A 19,335-nucleotide genomic window follows, 5' to 3' on the forward strand; every position below is an offset into this window, starting at 1 on the left:
ATATCTAGGCAGAAAGGCAGAAAACTTAGGGAAGAAGGACATATAAATAATTCACTTTGAATAGAATATAATGCTCTGAAGTTTATTTTATAAATCTACAATGCTATAAATCTATAAATGTGAAAAACATTAAAAATTATGCCAAGAATCTGTCCATGAAACTATACAAAACCATGGATGATGGATGAAGAAATATATCAAATTAAAGACAAAAATGTATCTAATGTCTAACAGTTTTATTCTTAATTATAAATAAAAAGATTTAAGGAGCTAAAAAGTGTCCTTTGTGTTTTGTATCACAGTCTACCTTAGAAAGCACATGACAAATGCATGATTGCAGACATCTAAGAGCAAATATCATGCAAATTGATTGTCGTATCTCTTCATTTTCTAAGTCATTGGTGAGCTTTCTAGGAAACTATAATATAAAATTCTAATTCAGTGAAGGAATTTAACCCAATATTTTAAAATTGCAATATTTTCTTCTCAACAAATTAAAAAATCTCTACAGTGACAATTTTTATGGATAGCTTAAAACATTCAAGTAAATTAATTTTTGTACTATTTAAAATTATAATTTTCACAAAATGCCGTATCAGTCATTGATAGAGAAAGACATATGAAGACCTTTATCAAAAAGTAAATGAAGACTGATGAGATGGCTCAGAGTGTTGTAGTGCTTGCTGCTAAGTCTGGCAACATGAGTTCAAGATCATGGACACACATGGTAGAAGGAGAGAACCTGTACCTGGAAGTTGTCCTCTTACCTCCACACACTTTCTGTAGAATACACACACACACACACACACACACACACACTCACAAACACTCACACACACACGCACACACACACACACACACACATACACACAAAAATAAAAGGAGAAGTAAAAACTTACAATAAATCTCACTGTTAATCTGGAAAATAATTACATGAAAGACTTATTTTGCTATAGAAATTCAAATATCATTTGCAAAAAATTAAATATACAATTTATAAAATATACATGTAAATATGCACAAAATATGTTTCTCAAAAAGGAAAACAACAATGCTAAAAATATCCCTTGAATTTGGTGTTAATATTTATACATGTATTTTATAAAATATCTCTATATTTGTCATAAGAAGGATTTGGATAAAAATGTGCTTTGTCTACTAATGCAAAATAACATGACATTCATTATAACTACACACTAATATAAATGAAAATATATGCTGAAGAAAAGTAGCCTATATAGAATTAAATAAACTTAGTGAGTTAAAAAAGAACATGAATATGGAAAGGAAGGAAAAGAGGAAGGGCATTGGATGAACTAAAAGAAATAAGCAAAAAGAAATTTGATCAATAAATATATGAAACTTTCAAACAACAAATACAAAATTTAAATATTGACAAATAAAGTAATTTATGACAGTCAAGAGCAAAATATTTTGATGTGTCTCATTTAAATTAATGTTATTCTAGAAAATTTAGGTAATAGACTATTTTAAAAAGAAATACAAATTTTATTTTTATATTTATTATTTAAATTTTTGAATTAGAAATTTTCGAACATCTACTAAAACTAACAACTACAATTTAAATTATCAGTAGTTATTACATTGTAATAAATACATTGGAGTTTTAGAGTAACATCTGGCAGTTGCTGTTTAGGGTAGAAGTTGATCTAAATGGAGCATAGCACCACTATCATGTCATCTATAATTATTCCTTTTCAGAATTAGAGATTCCATCTACTTTAAAAGAAATTTATAGCCTTTCATAATTCTCACAAAATTGAGTGTGTGTGCATGTATGTATATGGTATGTGTGTGTGTGTGTGTATCATCAAGAGGAAAATACAGAAACATAAAAAATTTATTTCAATTGTATATACCCAAATAGGAGTAAGATATATTTATGAAATTTATGTTTAATATAGTTCTTGTAGAAAGGACACACATTCATTCATTCATAAACAGTAAATTTATATTTGTATTTAGAAGCATGTGTCTGATATCCTGCAGAGGGAATGTGGACAGCTGTAGAAAATACAACAGTGTTTTGAATGCATGAATGCTTTTATTTTCACCTCTGTTAAAGATTCTGGGGGGAAAATGCAACACTTTAATGAGAAAAACAAGTTAGTCTCTATTTTCCATCCTGTGCTAAAATAAGTTCTGAAGATATTAAAGACTGAAATATAAAACTGAACATGTAGACAAAATGATCAAAATATAATGAGTGCCTGCCATATCCATGATAGGAATTGCTATTCAAAAAAAAAAATAAAACTGCCATCGTGGTTAGACTTGATGGTTGTTCAGATAATATATTACAAATAAACAATAGAAAAACATGTACAAAATAAAACTAATTGCATCAAATACAGAGATTCAAACCAAGGGTGCTGATACAACATCTGGAATTTCAATGTTTGATAGGTAGAGGATCTGAGTTCAAGGTTATATCAGGAGGTTGAGAACAATTTGAACTACAGATGCATTATCAAAGACAAAATAAAACCAAAATTCAAAACATTAAAAAGCAAGCAAAACAAGACTCTCAGATTGCTTCAAAAAAAAAAAAACCCAGAAAATCCTGTGTGTACGCAGAAAAATGGAAATGCTTTTGAATCATAGGATCACTTAAAAAGTCATGTATAGTTTGAAGTAAGTTGAAAAAATGAGATAAAACATGTTATACTTTGTTCTTCTGGATTATGTTTTTCCCCTAAGAGAAGATGCAACTAGGAACTTATTGAAGAAATAGTTGCGACTAAGATACAATATGTATATATATGTAAACATGCATGTGTAACTACAGAATAACATATAAAGAAGAAAAAAAGGCAGATAGAGGTTAATGTAGAAGAATGGAATGCAGATAATGGGTACATGAGTCATGAAGGAGAATATAAAGTTAATGGGTTTCCTGGTTCTAAATCTGTCATGGATAAGTGATGAATAAGTACACTGAATATATGATACTGAAAATGTAAAATCTAAATGTGAAATTCCAGTTTTTGCCTCCTATAGGGAACTCAAAGAGATCTTCCTACCACTGCTCCTAGTCAACCAGGTGCTGGTCTTAAAAGCATGTGCCATTAAGCCCAACAATAAAGCTGTAATTGTAAAGCAGAACTAGTCATGACATGTGGACTTGCATAATTGTTTAGCAAAAAAAAAAATGAAAGAATTAAATAAATATGATACTACCAATATTATGAAATAAAACACATTCAGTAAATATTTCCATCAAAAATGAAGATTTAAAAAAAACCCATTTAGTTTCTTTAAACCTATAGATTACTGTATCAGGTTTATACTGTTTATGACCCACACCTCTATTTATCCATCTGTGGTATGAGATGTTAGAAGAAAGTATCTAAATTTCTGAAGGAATTTTTTTTCTGTACTAAAATTTTAATTTTGCTTAATAAATTAATAATTTGTCTTTAAACATTTGAAAATAGTTCTAAAACATTCAGTTGTTAAAGATATAACAGGAAATATATAAAACCTTTAAGTTAATCTATACAATTGTACTTGTTTATATTTTTAGATATTATATCAGATATATGAGTGCTAATATTAATCCCTTAATTGTTCAGTATAAGTCACATATGGGAATATGTGCTCATATAATTAATCAATACGTTTCAATAAAGTTTCAGATGAAAATTCAGTTAGAATACAAATAGATATTTTCTTTTTATTCTAAACGTCCTAGATTCCAGCAGTTGATCATACACACATTCTTGAAGAAAATGTTAAGTTCAAGATTAAGTGAAATATAATGTCTTGCTGATTTTAAGTGATTCTTACCATATTGTTATTTGAAAATGACACTACAATTATGAATAGGGACGTTCAAGGAATTTTGACTTTCAAATGTGTAAATTTTATATTCCCCTGCCTTTCAAGTTTCAAATTTGGGATCTAAGTATGTTTTTATCTTTTAGAAATGATTAAAATGAAATAAATTTAGGTTTTAGCAAAATTCATGTCTCATGATTGACAGAAAGGAATGAAGCTGGGGATATAAGGCTGAGGCAAATAGTGCTAGAGGAGCTATTCTCTGTGGTTTAGAAGTTGCAATAGAAACAGCTATCATAACACTGGAATTATGGTATTGACCTGCTATGGTTTGTTACTGTTTTAGGTTACCATAAGATGCTATTGATTAGAAAAAGATTAGAATTTGTCTAAGATAAGATTGACATTTCCAATGAGTTCTTGGATTTGACATATGTGATAAGACAAATTTAGATTTTGGTACAGCTGAATAGTGTTAAGAAGCACTCTAGACCAATTCAAATGGACATTCCCAACTCTGGGGATCTTCTACTCCTATAATTAGGAGATAGTGTAGCCATAGGAGCATGTATATTGCAAAACATTATCTGGTTTCACATGACTACATCATTTTTGGAAAACTCTCCTGACAGAAACTTGGCTCAGAGACACAGAGCCCAGACATACTTTCTCCCTTAACCTTTTGCTTATAGAGGCCAACAGTCAGAGTCAGGTTTGATTCTCTCCCTCCCCCCTACACCTGCCAGTTCCTAAGACATGGGCATGCATGATTTGAATGCATGTACTGAAGATGGGTAAGTCTGGAAAGTGGGAAAGTGTTCACCTAAGGCAGACATGATTATCTGTCCTATTATAGAAGCACAGACTATATTAAACTTAATAAAAAGGGAAGAACTGTGGAGGCCTAAAAATGTGAGCCTACTTCTACCTTGTCTCAAGGTCAGAGAGTTTGAGGTTGCTCAAAATTGTTGACAACAACCAAGGCTACACATCCTGACACAGGATGTAGTTACTTGGTTCTTTTTACTTTAAGATGGCCCATATAGGTAGATCCTCTTCATCCTGACTATTTGTCAGGATGTGCAAGCATACTTCTGCTCCTTCTCTTATACTTGGAGGTTTAACCTGGGGAGTGATACCTTCTAGATACTTGGTCTAGGTTGGTTTCACTGCCTAAACAACAGAATGTTAATGACTTGATATCTCAAAGTATTGAAACAATTAACTGTTCAAGTTGTCCTTTGTATCATATTAAAGAAGTCTTTTGTTACCTTCTTTCCCTTATGTATTAAGGTATAAAATTGTATGGGAAATTAAATATGGGTGATTTCAGTTAAAGAAAAAGAAAAGAAACAGCTATCATCTAACTGTTACCTGTACATTCAATAGTATCAAAGGCATCACGGGAGGCACAGTCCTGGACCCATCATTTCATCACTGTAGACATGTGGCAAAGGTAACATAATGATAGGAAAATGAAGGACTCAGAAATCCTGACAAATGGGAGGCCAGCTAAAGTATCATAGACTTCCTAGGAAAGAATTATCTAGGCAATTGCTAAGTGATTTGTATAAGCAGAGAAGTGATAGAATAAGTTAACTGAAATCTAACCAAAACTTCTTAAGGAGAAATATATTTGGACACTCATTTCTCAGATCTGAGGCAGTTTACTGACCTAAAACCCACAGGAACCAACATCAGAGCCACATGAGAAAGAATTCTACTACCCTCCCCAAATTTCATATTATTTAACTGTCTGTTTCTTTGCAAGACTTTTGTGAAGGAATCTGTCAGAACTTATCAAGGAGACTGTGTTGAGAAATGATAAATCACCAGACTATTGGCTACTTTGGGGCATTGTCTCTGATGGAAGTCTAGGATTCAGGATCAGTATGACCTTCAAAGTGAGGGTTCAGGAGCTCATGCCCATCTAACAAAGGATCTCTCATCATATTCCATGGTTATGACCATAGTTACAGAACACCAAATTAAAAGATCATGAGGAATCCCCCATATTGGGGTGTTTCAGTCTGTTCACCTTACATCAAGGCATTTATTAAATCTACTGAAGTCAATATACATGATTTTTCTTATTATCCCTCTCCACCTCCCTTCCTGCCTCCCTCCATCCACCTCTCTTTTATTTCTTTCTTCCATTCTTTCTTTGTTTCTTATTTCCTAATCAGTAACTCATGTTCTCAGACTGACCGCAAATTCATAAATAGCTACAGATAACTTTGAACTCCTGATTCCCTACTTCCACCTCTGTGTACTTCACTAAACCTGCCTATTGTTGGGGATGATTGAATCCAGAACTTTATGCATGCTAGGCTAAGCATTCTGCCAATGGAGCTTCTTTCTCAGTCCATAAAGTTATTCTCTTCATCTCTGCTTAGTTTGTATTTGTTAATGATCCTGACTTGTGGCCCTTCATATTTGGTCCTCTATTTCACAACATTCATTGTTAAGTAGTCCTTGGGAAAAGCTAAAAATGCTGTTTACTTCACACCACATCAGATTTATGGGGACAAAAATAAGAATGAGGTAAGGCATATTTCTATAAAAGGATTTGGATTATATAAATATCCACAACAAGTAAGAAATGCAACATACTTGTATATCATTTATAGAAATGGGTATGGGGTAGATAGATAACATAGATAGCCATGTTCTAGATATCAGTGTTTCCATCACCAAAGAACTGCTTAATTAAGGAATGCCCTACAGCGTCAAAAGTGTTCACATTTGTCACATTGGCACCATGATCCAGATTTTCTTTAGGAAATAGTTCTCAGCACATCACTTTTCATTTCTTCTACATTATGTGGACACTACAGTAAATTCTTACATGTCCATCTAAGGTAAGAGGTTAGAGATCAAGTCAACTGAAACATTGCTGACATTACTTAAACACACACTGCAGAAGTATCACATCTTCTTGAAATTTGTAAGGTTTAAGCCATAAGCTATCTCCTATATTTTGCAGAAAATTCCCATTTTGGTGATATGCACATTTGGGGAAGTTAGAAGGACTTTTGTTTTTTAAGAAAATGAACAACAGTAATAGTTGATGAGTCAAATGGGATTTATGAGTCCTATTTCTTATACATTCCCTTTTTTTAGGACTACTACCAATAAAAGAATTATAAATACTGCTTTCTTAGCAAGGTGAATAAAGTCTCAGCCAATGGAATATTTTAAAAATTTTAAGGTATTAATAAATGTTACTGAACCTGTAGCCAAACTAAATTACAGCTCAGACAGGGGCCAGAATGATTAGGTTTATTATTCAAGTCAGAAGAAACATAAGCAGAATACTTGTTTCCATATCATGTGCATTATTGGCATCATTATAACTAATAATAACAAGGAAAATAATGCATCAAGATTGGATATTGCATTTTTCAGTAGATGGCAAGGCTTCCACTTAATAATCATTTATATTTACAGTGAAGGAGTGCAGAGTTTTCAAATAGTACCTCATTAATCATGTCAGCCTGTTACTTGGAAAGTTATTATCAGTTCAATAGATAGAAAAATTATATCATGGAAAGGTCAGTTACATATTTACTTGTCCAATCTTGGAAAAGCAAAGGGAGTCAGTTTCAAATCTGTGACCTCTTTTCACCCTTTGATCTAACTACTGGACCAGTGCAAGATTGGTTCATGTAGTGGGTAGCCGTCAGCCTAAAACAGTCCACAGCTGACCTCTTTGCTCTTACTTCTACAGACCTTAAAACACAGAAAGAAATGTCAATTTTTCTTCCATTCTGACAACAAAAGAAAAGATGCAAGATTATTAAGTTCTATTTTATTTTGCTCATATCTTTTGTAAATTGTTGTTAATTGTTGGTGCCAAAACTGCAAAGATCAAACTATTTATTAGTAACATCATGATCTGAAATTTAGGATGTGATAAGATGGAAATGTGAGAGGTTTAGGTGAACATGAGTGCATTTAATGTATTTGTTAAATAAGTAAAGAAAGCAATGAATCAACTTTTAATAGTTTTTAAAACCTCAAACATGTTGCTAATGCTGATTTCAGAAAGTATAGAGGAATGAGAAAATAAGTTTTAAAATTTATATTCTGTTTTTTGTTCTATTTCAATTTGATTTGTCTATTGACTTCTCATTTTAAAAAGCAAGCAAGTAAACACAAGTAAACAAAATTGTTAATCCTTTAAGGTGAAAGTAGACAGTAAAAATGACTTGGTGGCAGTTGCCTTCTCAAATAATGGTAATTGTTGCTATTACAAAAGTAATATTGTCATGGTTAAGCTTTCAAGTTCAAAATCCCCCTAATAAAATAGCATGTAACTCTCTATACTTCTATTGTGAAATACACATTTCACTGGTAATCTAAAGAAGTAGCTCACTTAAGCAATTAATTGACATTCACCTGGTTTGAATGAAAACATTTGCCCATTCTTAAATTCAGTGAGATTCGAAGATCACAAACATTAGAATATTATGCAGAAGTGAGCATTATAAATTTATGTGGTAGTTTTAAAGCTCTTATTACTTTCTATCTTCTTATGATTATAGGGATAGGACAATTTTCATTTAAAAAAACAAAGAATTAATAAAATGGTCTTTGTATCTAGGATTAATGATTATACCTTTGCCATTTGCCCTGATATATGGGAAAGGGAGAATGAAGAAATCTGAGTCAAAGCAAAAGACAGCTGCTTATGAGGTGGTAGTGAATGTTTTTCAAATTCAGTCTAATATAGGACACAGAGAAACAAGCAAAAAAAGCAAAAGAAGATACTACTCTTACTTAGAATATTTAATATTTTCAAGTAATACTGTGAAGACAAATCACATAAACTCAGTAAGTTAGTAAAGGATTTGTTATATATATTTAATAGAAAAGTCTGTATTATTCTAATATAAACAAATGTGTGCATATAGTGTTTCAGCAACAAAAATAAAATAGTATGAATAGTTATGAATATATGGATTATTAGAGCATTTCAGAATTATTTTATTGCTTATTTTGAGGAATTTAATTTATATCCCACTAAAATATTTCCATGTATAAAATAATTCTGTAAAACAAAATTATTCTATTAAGTGTTGAAATCTTCATTATTTGGGATTTGTGTTCAATGTTTTCCCTTTAGCCATGTTTCTTTATAGTTTTTGGATAATATATCTCTAAATGTTTTTTTTTTAATTTACACTACTTCCATAACTTTTAAAAAGGTTTATCAGCTTTACTGTTACTTCACTTCAAAATTTTATGTTGATAAATACTGCAACAGTGTCAATGAGATGGTTCAGAGGGTAAATAAAACCACTTATACCAAGTTTGAAGGCCTGGGTTGACTTCTTTTTTTTTTTTTTTTTTTTTTTTTTTTTTTTTTTTTTTTTTTTTTTTTTTTTTTTTTTTTTTTTTTTGGTTTTTCGAGACAGAGTTTCCCTGTAGTTTCTAGAGCCTGTCCTGGAACTAGCTCCTGTAGACCAGGCTGGCCTCGAACTCAGAGATCCGCCTGCCTCTGCCTCCCGAGTGCTGGGATTAAAGGCGTGCACCACCACCGCCTGGCTGTGGACTGAGTTCTTGATACAACATGATGGAAGGTGAGTACCAACTCTTGAAAATCATTATCTGAACGCTACCTGTGTATCATTCCATGCACATATATGCAATATAATATATATGTTTGTGTAAATGTAAATGAGTAAATGTAATAAAATGTCAAAAATAAATATTCTAATGTATATGATATAATCGAGCATCTTTTTTAAAAAGATTAATCTCTCAACTATTGAATTTATTGAGACTTTATTTCTGGATATGAGACATAATGTTAAACTTTTTAGCAGGGTTTTAAGGTGAATTTGCTAATATGTAGCAACTAATTGTTTGAAAACCAGTGATTTGGATACCATAGAAAATGGTGTGATTTTTTTATCAACCTTCATCAACCCCTACTTAATATTTCAATGGCTTATGAAAAGAATGAGAAAAATAGCCCCATAATTTCTCTTCCTTTAAAGAATATTGAGATTTTATTAAAATGACTGGATGAGTTATTGCTCTTCTAGTACTGCAAAAAGCAATTTTAATTTTTAAAATGTATTCAACATCAATTCACATGTTTCCCTAACCAAAAGATATACCAGAATTTCATAATTCCCCAAAGCTTGGTAACACACGAGGTACCACACTCCCCTTGATTTACTGATTCACAGAACTCTGGAGACATGAGCAGTCAGATGAGTCACTAATGCTGATATTGCCAAACAACTTCTAAAGCACGATGTTGTCTATGAGGGCAAATTTGAGATAGAGATGATGTGCCTTACCTAACACAGAAAGCATCAGCATGAAGAAAAACAATGGAAGTTATTGTATTGAATAAAATCTATATATTCTTAAGTCCTTAGAATCCACAGCTTGGATTCTCAGAGTACAACCCATGCTTCAAGTCATGTCTTCAGATGCTGTTTCCAGCAAATTCTAGAAGAGAACTAAACCATTTTAGTCCATTTAAAAAGTATTGCCTGATTTTGTCATATCAGTTCCTGTTGGCAGCTGTCACTTTTCACAAGTACCAGTTTCAAATTCTAATGAAAACACCATTCACAACAAAATTTTAATTAGATCAAGTCAGACAATCAATACTTTAAAAAGGCATTCATACTTTTAAGTGCTTTTGAAATAAGTAGTTACTTGGCAGAATGTAAGATACAAGCACAGGTATACATGCCTGCATGTTTGGATGCTTATCATGTATATGGGGGCGAATGTATGGCCACTCACCTGACCAGCCGATTTTTAATGATTCAATGAGCCCTCATTCCTTTTCTCATAGTAAAAGGAATAAAAATATCTTGGTTCTCCTGTATGTCTCATCTTTCTGGAATTAATTCTGCACATGACTGCAGAGATTTTGTAAAATTTACTGGATTGAAGATTGCCTTGATTTGGGAAATCCTATGCTAGTAGAATACCATGTGAAGGATAGGTCAGAGAAAAGGAATAACTAATCCCTTATCAAAATAAAATGCCAATATGTCATAAAGATTTATATTTGACTATATTAAATGCTTTTATAAAAACAGATTATGTGATTGCCTTGAGAACTACATGTTTATCAAACCTTACCATTTATAACAGCATATTATTTTCACTAATGTTGAAAACAGTCACATTAACTCTACTGCAAAATGTATTTCCCCATTTTTCCTATACCACTTCTGCCTTGTGCAAATGTATATATATCTACAAACAGATGTATGAATACACTGGTGCACACACGTACAAGTTCTTATATAAAACACACATATGTACACATATATGCCTCTTCTGTATATGAATGTACAAGATAAAGCTTCACTTATAACATTTCATCCTGATATACTCTAATTCATCAAAATAAGAGTTGTATATTCTATCTCTATTTAAGTAAGTGGCTCATGAGACAATGACACTGGCCCAGGTCACCCAAAAAGCCTCTTTCAATATATATTAGAAACTTACAGTTCTTGTAAATCGATTTAGCTACCCACAAAATGCCAACTTCTAAAGTGCCAGAAGAAAATAACATTACTTCTTAAGTCAACAGTTTGCGCTTCAATTACATCTGTACAAATTGTTTGTTGCAGTTTATACCACCTTACTGCACAGCCGTGAAAGATAAGAATAAACTGTCTACACTATACACTTAATTCAAAGTATGTAATTGAAATAACAAAAATATGGTACGCATACAGCTAAGTCGTCATCCATACTGGCATTTTTCTTAATGATGGCACTGTTAGCATTATGGGATGGATACTTCAAGATAAACATTTAGGACCTGACATTTTAAGCACCGTGGATGAAGATCATTGAGGACTTTTTCATTGCCTTTCATGTTTCAACCATGGCACTGCTTTAAAACATGAAAGACAAACTGGAAATTACTTCTATTTTTCTTTGTTCACAGAGGCTAATTTTGTAAATGTCTTTATCTCTATCGATTGAGAAAGCAACTCTTAGAAGAACAAGGTATTTGGAAGGTTTGTTCTTTACAATACCTAGGGCTGAAATAGTATACCGGCTGATGCATAAGCAGTAATCATCCCTGCGATATGATTAATGAGAAGAAATTGCACAAGATTTCACAACCTGTTTTGGAAAATAAGGAATTGCAGTTGCCTCTGGTTTTAATAACAACTTCCTAAGTTTTAGGTAAAACCCATTAGCTTTGAAGTCATTTTGTTTAGTACAAACTAGATGAGTACTCAACCAAGCACACTGATTAAAACAGGATGGTGACAGATATGTGTATGTTTCTTGTTCTTATGTCCTTAATAATCTTAATCACTCACAGCTATCTCCTGACCTATTATCTCTCAATTTATTGGTCTGATATTTGCATATGAGTCTGTTCAAAACACACAGGGAAAAGTACAGAATTTGAAGGTGATGTTTTCTGAGTGTCTGCTCATGGTTCCCATTCTAGTGAGAGAGCATAACAGTTTCATATTACTACTAACCAGATAAAGTGGGTATTTCAAGTATGTTTAATTCATGACAACTAAATGTATCACAATTTGACTGAGAGAACGTTCCACTGAATAACTTCTTATTCAAGTCGTTGTCTTAGAAATTTGTGTTCTAGTGGAACACTTTTTGCTTTATTTGGTAGAATTTCTTATTAAGTTTTTATTGTTTAAAAAAGTCGCAAAATGGTACTATAAATATACAAATAGTTATTTAGAATCTACACTGCTGATATTATGATTTATGTAAACAATGCCAGCCTAAAGACAGAATACAGTAACTTTTAAAATATCAATTTGGGAAAAAAAGATGCCTCATTTCCTGGCTGTGTTTCATAGAGAGCCTTTCTTTAAAGGACATTCTCTCAACAGCAGAACATTTTGTGACAGAGATGCTGAGGACCTCTCTTACTAATTCTCAGAACTTTCTTTTCCTAATTAAAAAAATCTATTATTTTAATATCTGAATATATTTTCCGAAGTAGGAGTGATGACTGCCTCTTTGGTATATATGTAAGTTTCTCAATAAAGTGATGATTTCTGATTTTTAAAGTTTAACTTTCTCATTTTCTTTTGCCTTGGCCCAATGAAAGCAATTTTGTGAGACATATATAGCTAATGTTCCAGGACAAAGAGAGTTTGATCCTCCCCCATAGCTGCTACTTGACTCAATGGTATCATTACAACATTTTATAAGCTATTTGTTCATCAATCCTTCAGAAATCAATTCTGCCAGTTTTGTTTCATAGCTATACGGTTCTCTGTTCAACTAATATGGTATCCTGTATCTTTAACTACATTTTTATAAGATAAAAGACCTTTTATTTCACATCATGCAAATGTCTAGAATTTTTGAAGGAAATTATCTGTAATTTAATATCTCTAGAAAGCTTTTAGGACACCTGTTTCCTAACACTTTTTTGAAACTCTTTCCTCTTTCTTGGTGAGTCTTGAATCACCATTCTAATCCAGAAAATAAATGAATACAATTAACTTTCATTGTACCAACCTTTCAGAGAATCTCAGATATAAGGAATACCCAAAATAAAATAAGATAAAATTACATTCTGTATATTCACCTCTTATGTACCAATGTGGGCTTGCAAGAAAAACATCAAGCCTTGTTAGACTTTCATAGAAAGCTTTTATTTGCTTTAAGTTTAAAGGGCAATTGCTTATACAGGTTTCTTTGGGGGATTTATTATTTGGGATTATGTTTTTTTTTTTTTTATTTTCAATGGTACACAAACCAAAAAAGAGAGATAAAGAGAAAACAAACTCAGCAAAGAACAATTCAAAGAATCCAAACTGTACTAAGTTTGAGATTATTTCAAAATCACCGCAGCATCTGAAAACACTCATTAACGTCCGTATTTAGGTCTGTGGAAAACTTGGTATAGGTTACCAAAGAACAAATTACGTTTTCTAACTGATATAAGTAGCATTAGAAAGAGCACCATCTTTAAACACTCATTACAACTCACTTTTGAAAATTAGATAATATCAGATACCATAAGAGTCAATTGCCAGAACAAACTTCCAATAGCTAAAGAATTCTGGCAACAAAACCTGGTAGTTGGAGGTTATGTAGTATGATTTTACCAAGTAGAGAAAAGCATACGTCCAATATAATTCAGTCACAAAATGGGACCACTGTTCTATTTACGAAAGTGTTCTGGAAAGTGATCTCTTAAATTAAATACTTGGAAACTGGACAAAACTTATTCTCATATCAATGGAAAGAATCCAACATGAAATCCAGACACCCCTTTGAGGATTTAACGCAAATGAGGAAGACTCTAGCAAAAGTTAAACATTTTATTCGTAAATATTTGCATCCCTTAGTTCTGAGTCAGATTGTTAAGAATCCATGTCATTTTTTTTTTTTTGAGGATGACAGCAAAGGTGACAAGTATTCTCTGTTATAACTGTCATTGTATTATTGCCAAGTCATCCACTAGAAGTTGGCCTTCTGTTAGTTACCAAAGGAGAAGGCAAAGTATGGAAATCCAGTCCTCTTCTAATAAAACACAAATAGCCAGCCTGTAAGGAAGCTTTGGAAAGAGATCCCTGTCCCAGTAATTAAAAACTAAGGGAAATCAATGATAGTAGACAGAAAGCATCCTTAGGAGACTCATACAATTCTATGCAATTCTACAGTAGGCCTTGGATATTCTATAGGCTGGTATAATAATGAACAAAACGCATGTGTCATGGCTGTGACTTCCTGGTTGCATGCTTTAATTCAACTAAAAGTTAACAGCAAAAAAAAAAAAACAAAGAATAAAAAAAAGTCAAACCTTGGGTCAAATGCTCTTTGGTTTAAATCTTTACTACCACCTATAATTTTGGTTAGCTGACTTTGATTTTTAAATTAAGCTGGCCCTTTCATCTTCACTCCATTACAAAAGTCAATCACCAAGAACCAGACATAAATTTCAGAATGGTTTTGTTTGTGAGAATTCATTTGTCTAAATCCAACCCCTTTATACAAATTATCTTGGAAAAAAAAAAGGAGGATAGAAAAAAAAAAAAAAAACAGGTGTTTTAACATAGTATTTTATTACAACTTAATCCCATCCTTGAATGATTTTCTTTCAAGTTTCGACCATTTTTTTAAAGTAGTCAGTTTCCTGGTGGTTGCAATTTAATTAAGTAACCTTTCACACTGAGCAAACCCCAAAGCAAGAGGGTCGTTAATCTTTCTAGTGATTAGACACACCTCTAGAGCCTCAAACATTTACCTCTCCTTCCCCGCAGTAGAAATGGTTTTAGGAGGATCACGGTTCATACCTCACACTCCCTGGAGCCAGAGATGGTATATGTGCAGGGACCAGATCCATTAACCGATATATCCATGGTCTCAGAGTTCGTCGGCTTGTAGTCCACGTAGTATTCCTGTAAAGGGGAATTCATTTGTCTCTCTGACTCCCTCGCCTTTTTCCGCTGCCTCTTCATAAGCGAGTGCTGCTGGAGTTGTTTCATGCTGGCTGGATACCTTTTCCAAGACACATAGATCACCAGGAGAATCATGGCCACCGAGAGGAACAGAGCCACGCTCCCTGCGATAATTTTGTGAAATGATACGTGCTCGTAATCATTCTCCGTACCTGGAATCTGAAAGCCCGGGGATGGACTCGCTGACTCCAGGGTCGCTGGGATGGCATCAGGTCTGAAGATGGTAGGATTGGGGATGAACGGGGGCTTCTGGGGAGTTTGAGGTGCCAGGTGTGATCTTTCTGTGTTGACCACCTGGACCTCAGAGCAGATGTTGTAAGTCTCCACAGCATCACTGACCTTCTCACCCTGGATGTGCTTAGGCCCTGCACAGATCATGGTACTTTCTTTATTCCCTTTGAAATTCTTCAGCCAGTAGAACAGAGGACAGATGCTCCGACTGCATTCCCACATGTTTCCAGACAAGGTGATGGATATTAAGGATATCCATGCATTCACGGTCTCCTGGGAGACGTTGGTGAGCTTGTTGGAATCCAAATTCAATTTTTGCAAATTGGGGAGGCATTTAAATGTGCCAGGCTCAATCGCTTGGATGTCATTCCCTGATAGATCCAAGGTGTGCAAGGAACTCCAGGTCCATGTTAGGCCTTGGCTCACAGAACGGATCCGGTTCCACTGCAGGTAAATGGATCGCAGGTTGAAGAGACGAGGAAAATGTGCAAAGTTGATCTTTGAAAATTGATTGTGCTCCAGATGGAGTTCCTTCAACTTCAGAAGACCAGCAAATGCATTTCGGGATAAGCTTCTGAGGCGATTGTAACCCAAATCCAGAAAGTCAAGGTTCCGGCAGTCTTGGAAAACCCTTATGGGCACCGTCTTTAGGGAATTAGATCGCAAGTGCAAAATGATGAGTTTCCGGAGGCCTTTAAACTGCTCAGATTGTAAGGTCTGAAGTTTGTTGTAGGAGAGATCCAGGTTGCGGAGATTGGGAACTGGGTGAAATGTTTTATTGTGCAGATAGGTAATTTTGTTGGAGCTTAGAATTAATTCTTTCAGTCTGCGGATCCCTTGAAAGGCATCTTCATCCACTGAGCTAATGTAATTATGGTCAAGATAAAGCCATATAAGCTGGTTAAGGCCGGCAAACTGATTGGATTTGAGTTTCTGAATGCTGTTGAACCTTAAGGATAAACCTTGTGACCCTCCAGAAATGTTCTCGGGGATGTCTGCAAAGGCGTGAGACTCACAGTACACAATCTTGCCATCGCATCTGCAATTCTTCGGGCAAGCTCTCTGAGCCCCCGTCAGCATCACCAGCAGCAGGGTGGGAAATAGCACCAGAAACACACTCATGCCTTTCAGCTGCGTGATTAGACGGAAACCTACAATAGCAAAGAACACAGACACACACTGTCAAAGAGTAACAATACAGCACCATTGACTCATCGGGATCAAGAGTGTCCGATAGAGTGGGCGGGGGGATGGGAGAGTCCATTTAAGAACACATTTCAACACTTAGAAACCTTCTTTTCCTCTAGTGCTCCACTCTTGCTCGTTACATTTCATTCCTACTTCCTTCGTCTTGCTAACAGCACAGAACTGTAAAAACCTCTCTGAGTTTTAAGAGTTTGACTTTATCTGAACCCTGAAAAGCTCAGGGCATTTCTCTTCCCTGAATGCTGACATTTGAATAACAGTAACATTTGACTGTCACTGTATTGACCCACGGGACTATATTGCATCTTTCAGTAAGGTCAGAACCATGACTTAGGAAACCATCTTATACATCTTTCCTAGTTGAGAAACAGGCTGTGATTTAGCAAAAGAGCATCCAGGATGCTGTCAAAGTAATCCAAGTTTGTTCTGCCTAAATTACATACTGACGGCATACAAGGGTTGCAATCTCTAAGCCCTGAAAAAAGGCATAGGAATATGCACAGGCAGCCTACAGAACATGGTTCATAATAGTGTGAGGTGCCCTCCATAGGTTAATAAACATACATTATTGCATACCTTGGCCCCATGCCCAGAGATACATGAGCTATGTTACGTGATCACCCATACCACAGCCTCCCCAAGCTCTAGCTAAGATGTCAAATTCTTCTTCCAAATGAACAGAATAGAAACTAATCATGTTATTAGAGATATTGCTGGGGTTTTTCCCCATATAGTCGTCCTAGCAAATCTGAGAAATAAGCAAGACAGACTGCTACTAACCTCCCCAGCATCCTGACCTGCTCAAGTCTCTTGCTGACTGTTTTTTTCATCTCTCCCCTGCCTCCATTAACTTCAAAAAGACTGCAAAGTTGCAATCTATTAGCATTTGTGCCGCAATTTCAAGTCGTTGCGTGTGAGGGGACTCCTCTCCACCTTTAGCAGTAGGTATACTAGTTCTTAAGGGAAAAAGGGGGGGGGGGAGCTACTGAAGGCTGCAATTTCTTTCCTTCTTTAATAGTCATCTTTTAAACTAGGAGACAATCACCCAAAATCCTAGTCCTAAATATTCTCTCTCTTTAGAAGAGTTGTCTTTTTCTTTTTTCTCTCTTTATTTATTTATTTATTTTAAATTAACTTGATCTTGCACTATGTCTTCTTGTCAGCTACAGACTCATTAAAATACAACCCAGCTCTCCCAGACAGAAGAAAGAGGGAGGGAAAAAAAAAAAGCCAGTCACACTTGAAAAAAATAAAACTGGCAAATGACTACTGGAAATTTGGAAGCTGTATTCAGGATGCAGCTTCCAAGATCAAACAAGCCTCCCGTGCAACCTCTGATAAAGTAGGGACCCCACCCCTGCACACACTGAGCCAAGTGTTAACAGTCGTCCTGACAGCAACCCGAACACAAGCGTGGCTCATATTATCAGGAAACAGAAGCAAACACGATATTTATTTCATGCTCCGTTCCCAAGCTGTGGGTACGCAGACGCTAGAGACAGTCTTAAAGCTACCCCTCCAGAGTGTGTTTAAGTCCGCGTTATGCATTTATGGATTTAAAAAAAAAAACTGTCAAAAGAAAAGGATCTAAAAATATGATAGAACTATAGTGAGACAACTGGTAAAGTAGACGGTGCTGTTTTGTGCCTGTTTCTTGGTCTTTTAGCAGCTAATGCCCGGTTGAGGATGAGCGGTTAGGATCAGCTTTGCTAAGACGAAAACAACAAAAGTTCGCTTACCCATCCTTTGTCATCCAAAAAAACGTCTGCCCCCCTCTCTCAGCTTTCTTCTTATTTGGTCTCTCCTGTAGAAATCACCACCACCTTCATGACACAGTGCAGCTGTCATTCAAACCATTCTGAGCCCGCATGTGAGCCAGTAGCCCCATGTAAACTTCCCCGGAGAGGACAGGCAGATACAGACGCAAAAAATAATATAGATATACGTATACTTAAAAAAAAAATCAGCAGGGGTGGAATGAAGGGGCAGGAAAGAGGAAGCCGCTCGGGTTGGGGGGGGGTCGGAGGGGGGAGGGCCTCTAGGCTCTGAGGACCATTGTATAATTCACTAGGGGCACATTAGCAGTAAATTGGCAATCTGTGAAAAGAGCTACAGCCCATCTCGGAGGTAAGCAACTTCTCTGTGAAAAGAGACAGTGAGAGAGAGAGCGGAAAAAAAGAGGGACAGGAGAAGGGGGTAAAAAGAAAAAAAGAAAGAAAGAAAGAAAATCCTCAGAATACCTGGCATTCCTTATTGTGCTGGCTTTTGCCATTCCCAGATAAAGCAATTCATCCTCAGGATTTTTCAGCTGTTGAAGCAAGCAGGCCGCCTGTGCTGTGTGAGACCCCAGTTTAAAAGCTATGCGGGCTAGGTTTATCCATTTAGCTGGTCAGGTTGAAAGTGTTTTGTAGCTGTGCTGAGAGGCAGCCCTTGTCTAATTCAGAAGGCTTTCCGGAGACTGATGGTGCTCAGAGCTGGTTGGTGCTAATGCTCGAGTTTGTGATACACTGAGTGCCCTCCGCTGGAGAAAACAGATTGCACATTAAAGACGGGAACAAGTGAGCTTGTCAGGGCTGTGCAGCCTTCTTTGCTCAGAAAGGGAAATTAAAGGCACAGGATCACTTTTCCCCCCCTCTCTCCA

At 35.0% G+C, this 19,335-nt stretch overlaps 1 protein-coding gene across 1 annotated transcript in view; it reads right to left on the minus strand.

Annotated features, from left to right (window-relative positions):
* The window catches only part of Lrrtm4 (leucine rich repeat transmembrane neuronal 4), a 785,026-nt gene extending 767,635 nt beyond the window's left edge, over positions 1-17,391 (minus strand). Inside the window, exons 1-2 of the mRNA XM_038319310.2 lie at positions 17,308-17,391; positions 15,093-16,667 (exon numbers count right to left, since the gene is read on the minus strand). Coding sequence (XP_038175238.2) covers positions 15,093-16,667; positions 17,308-17,391 — 1,659 coding nt within the window. The remainder of the gene's footprint in view (positions 1-15,092; positions 16,668-17,307) is intronic.
* Positions 17,392-19,335: the final 1,944 nt, after the last annotated feature.

The sequence above is a fragment of the Arvicola amphibius genome, chromosome 2 (assembly GCF_903992535.2).
Source record: "Arvicola amphibius chromosome 2, mArvAmp1.2, whole genome shotgun sequence".
Classification (NCBI taxonomy): domain Eukaryota; kingdom Metazoa; phylum Chordata; class Mammalia; order Rodentia; family Cricetidae; genus Arvicola; species Arvicola amphibius.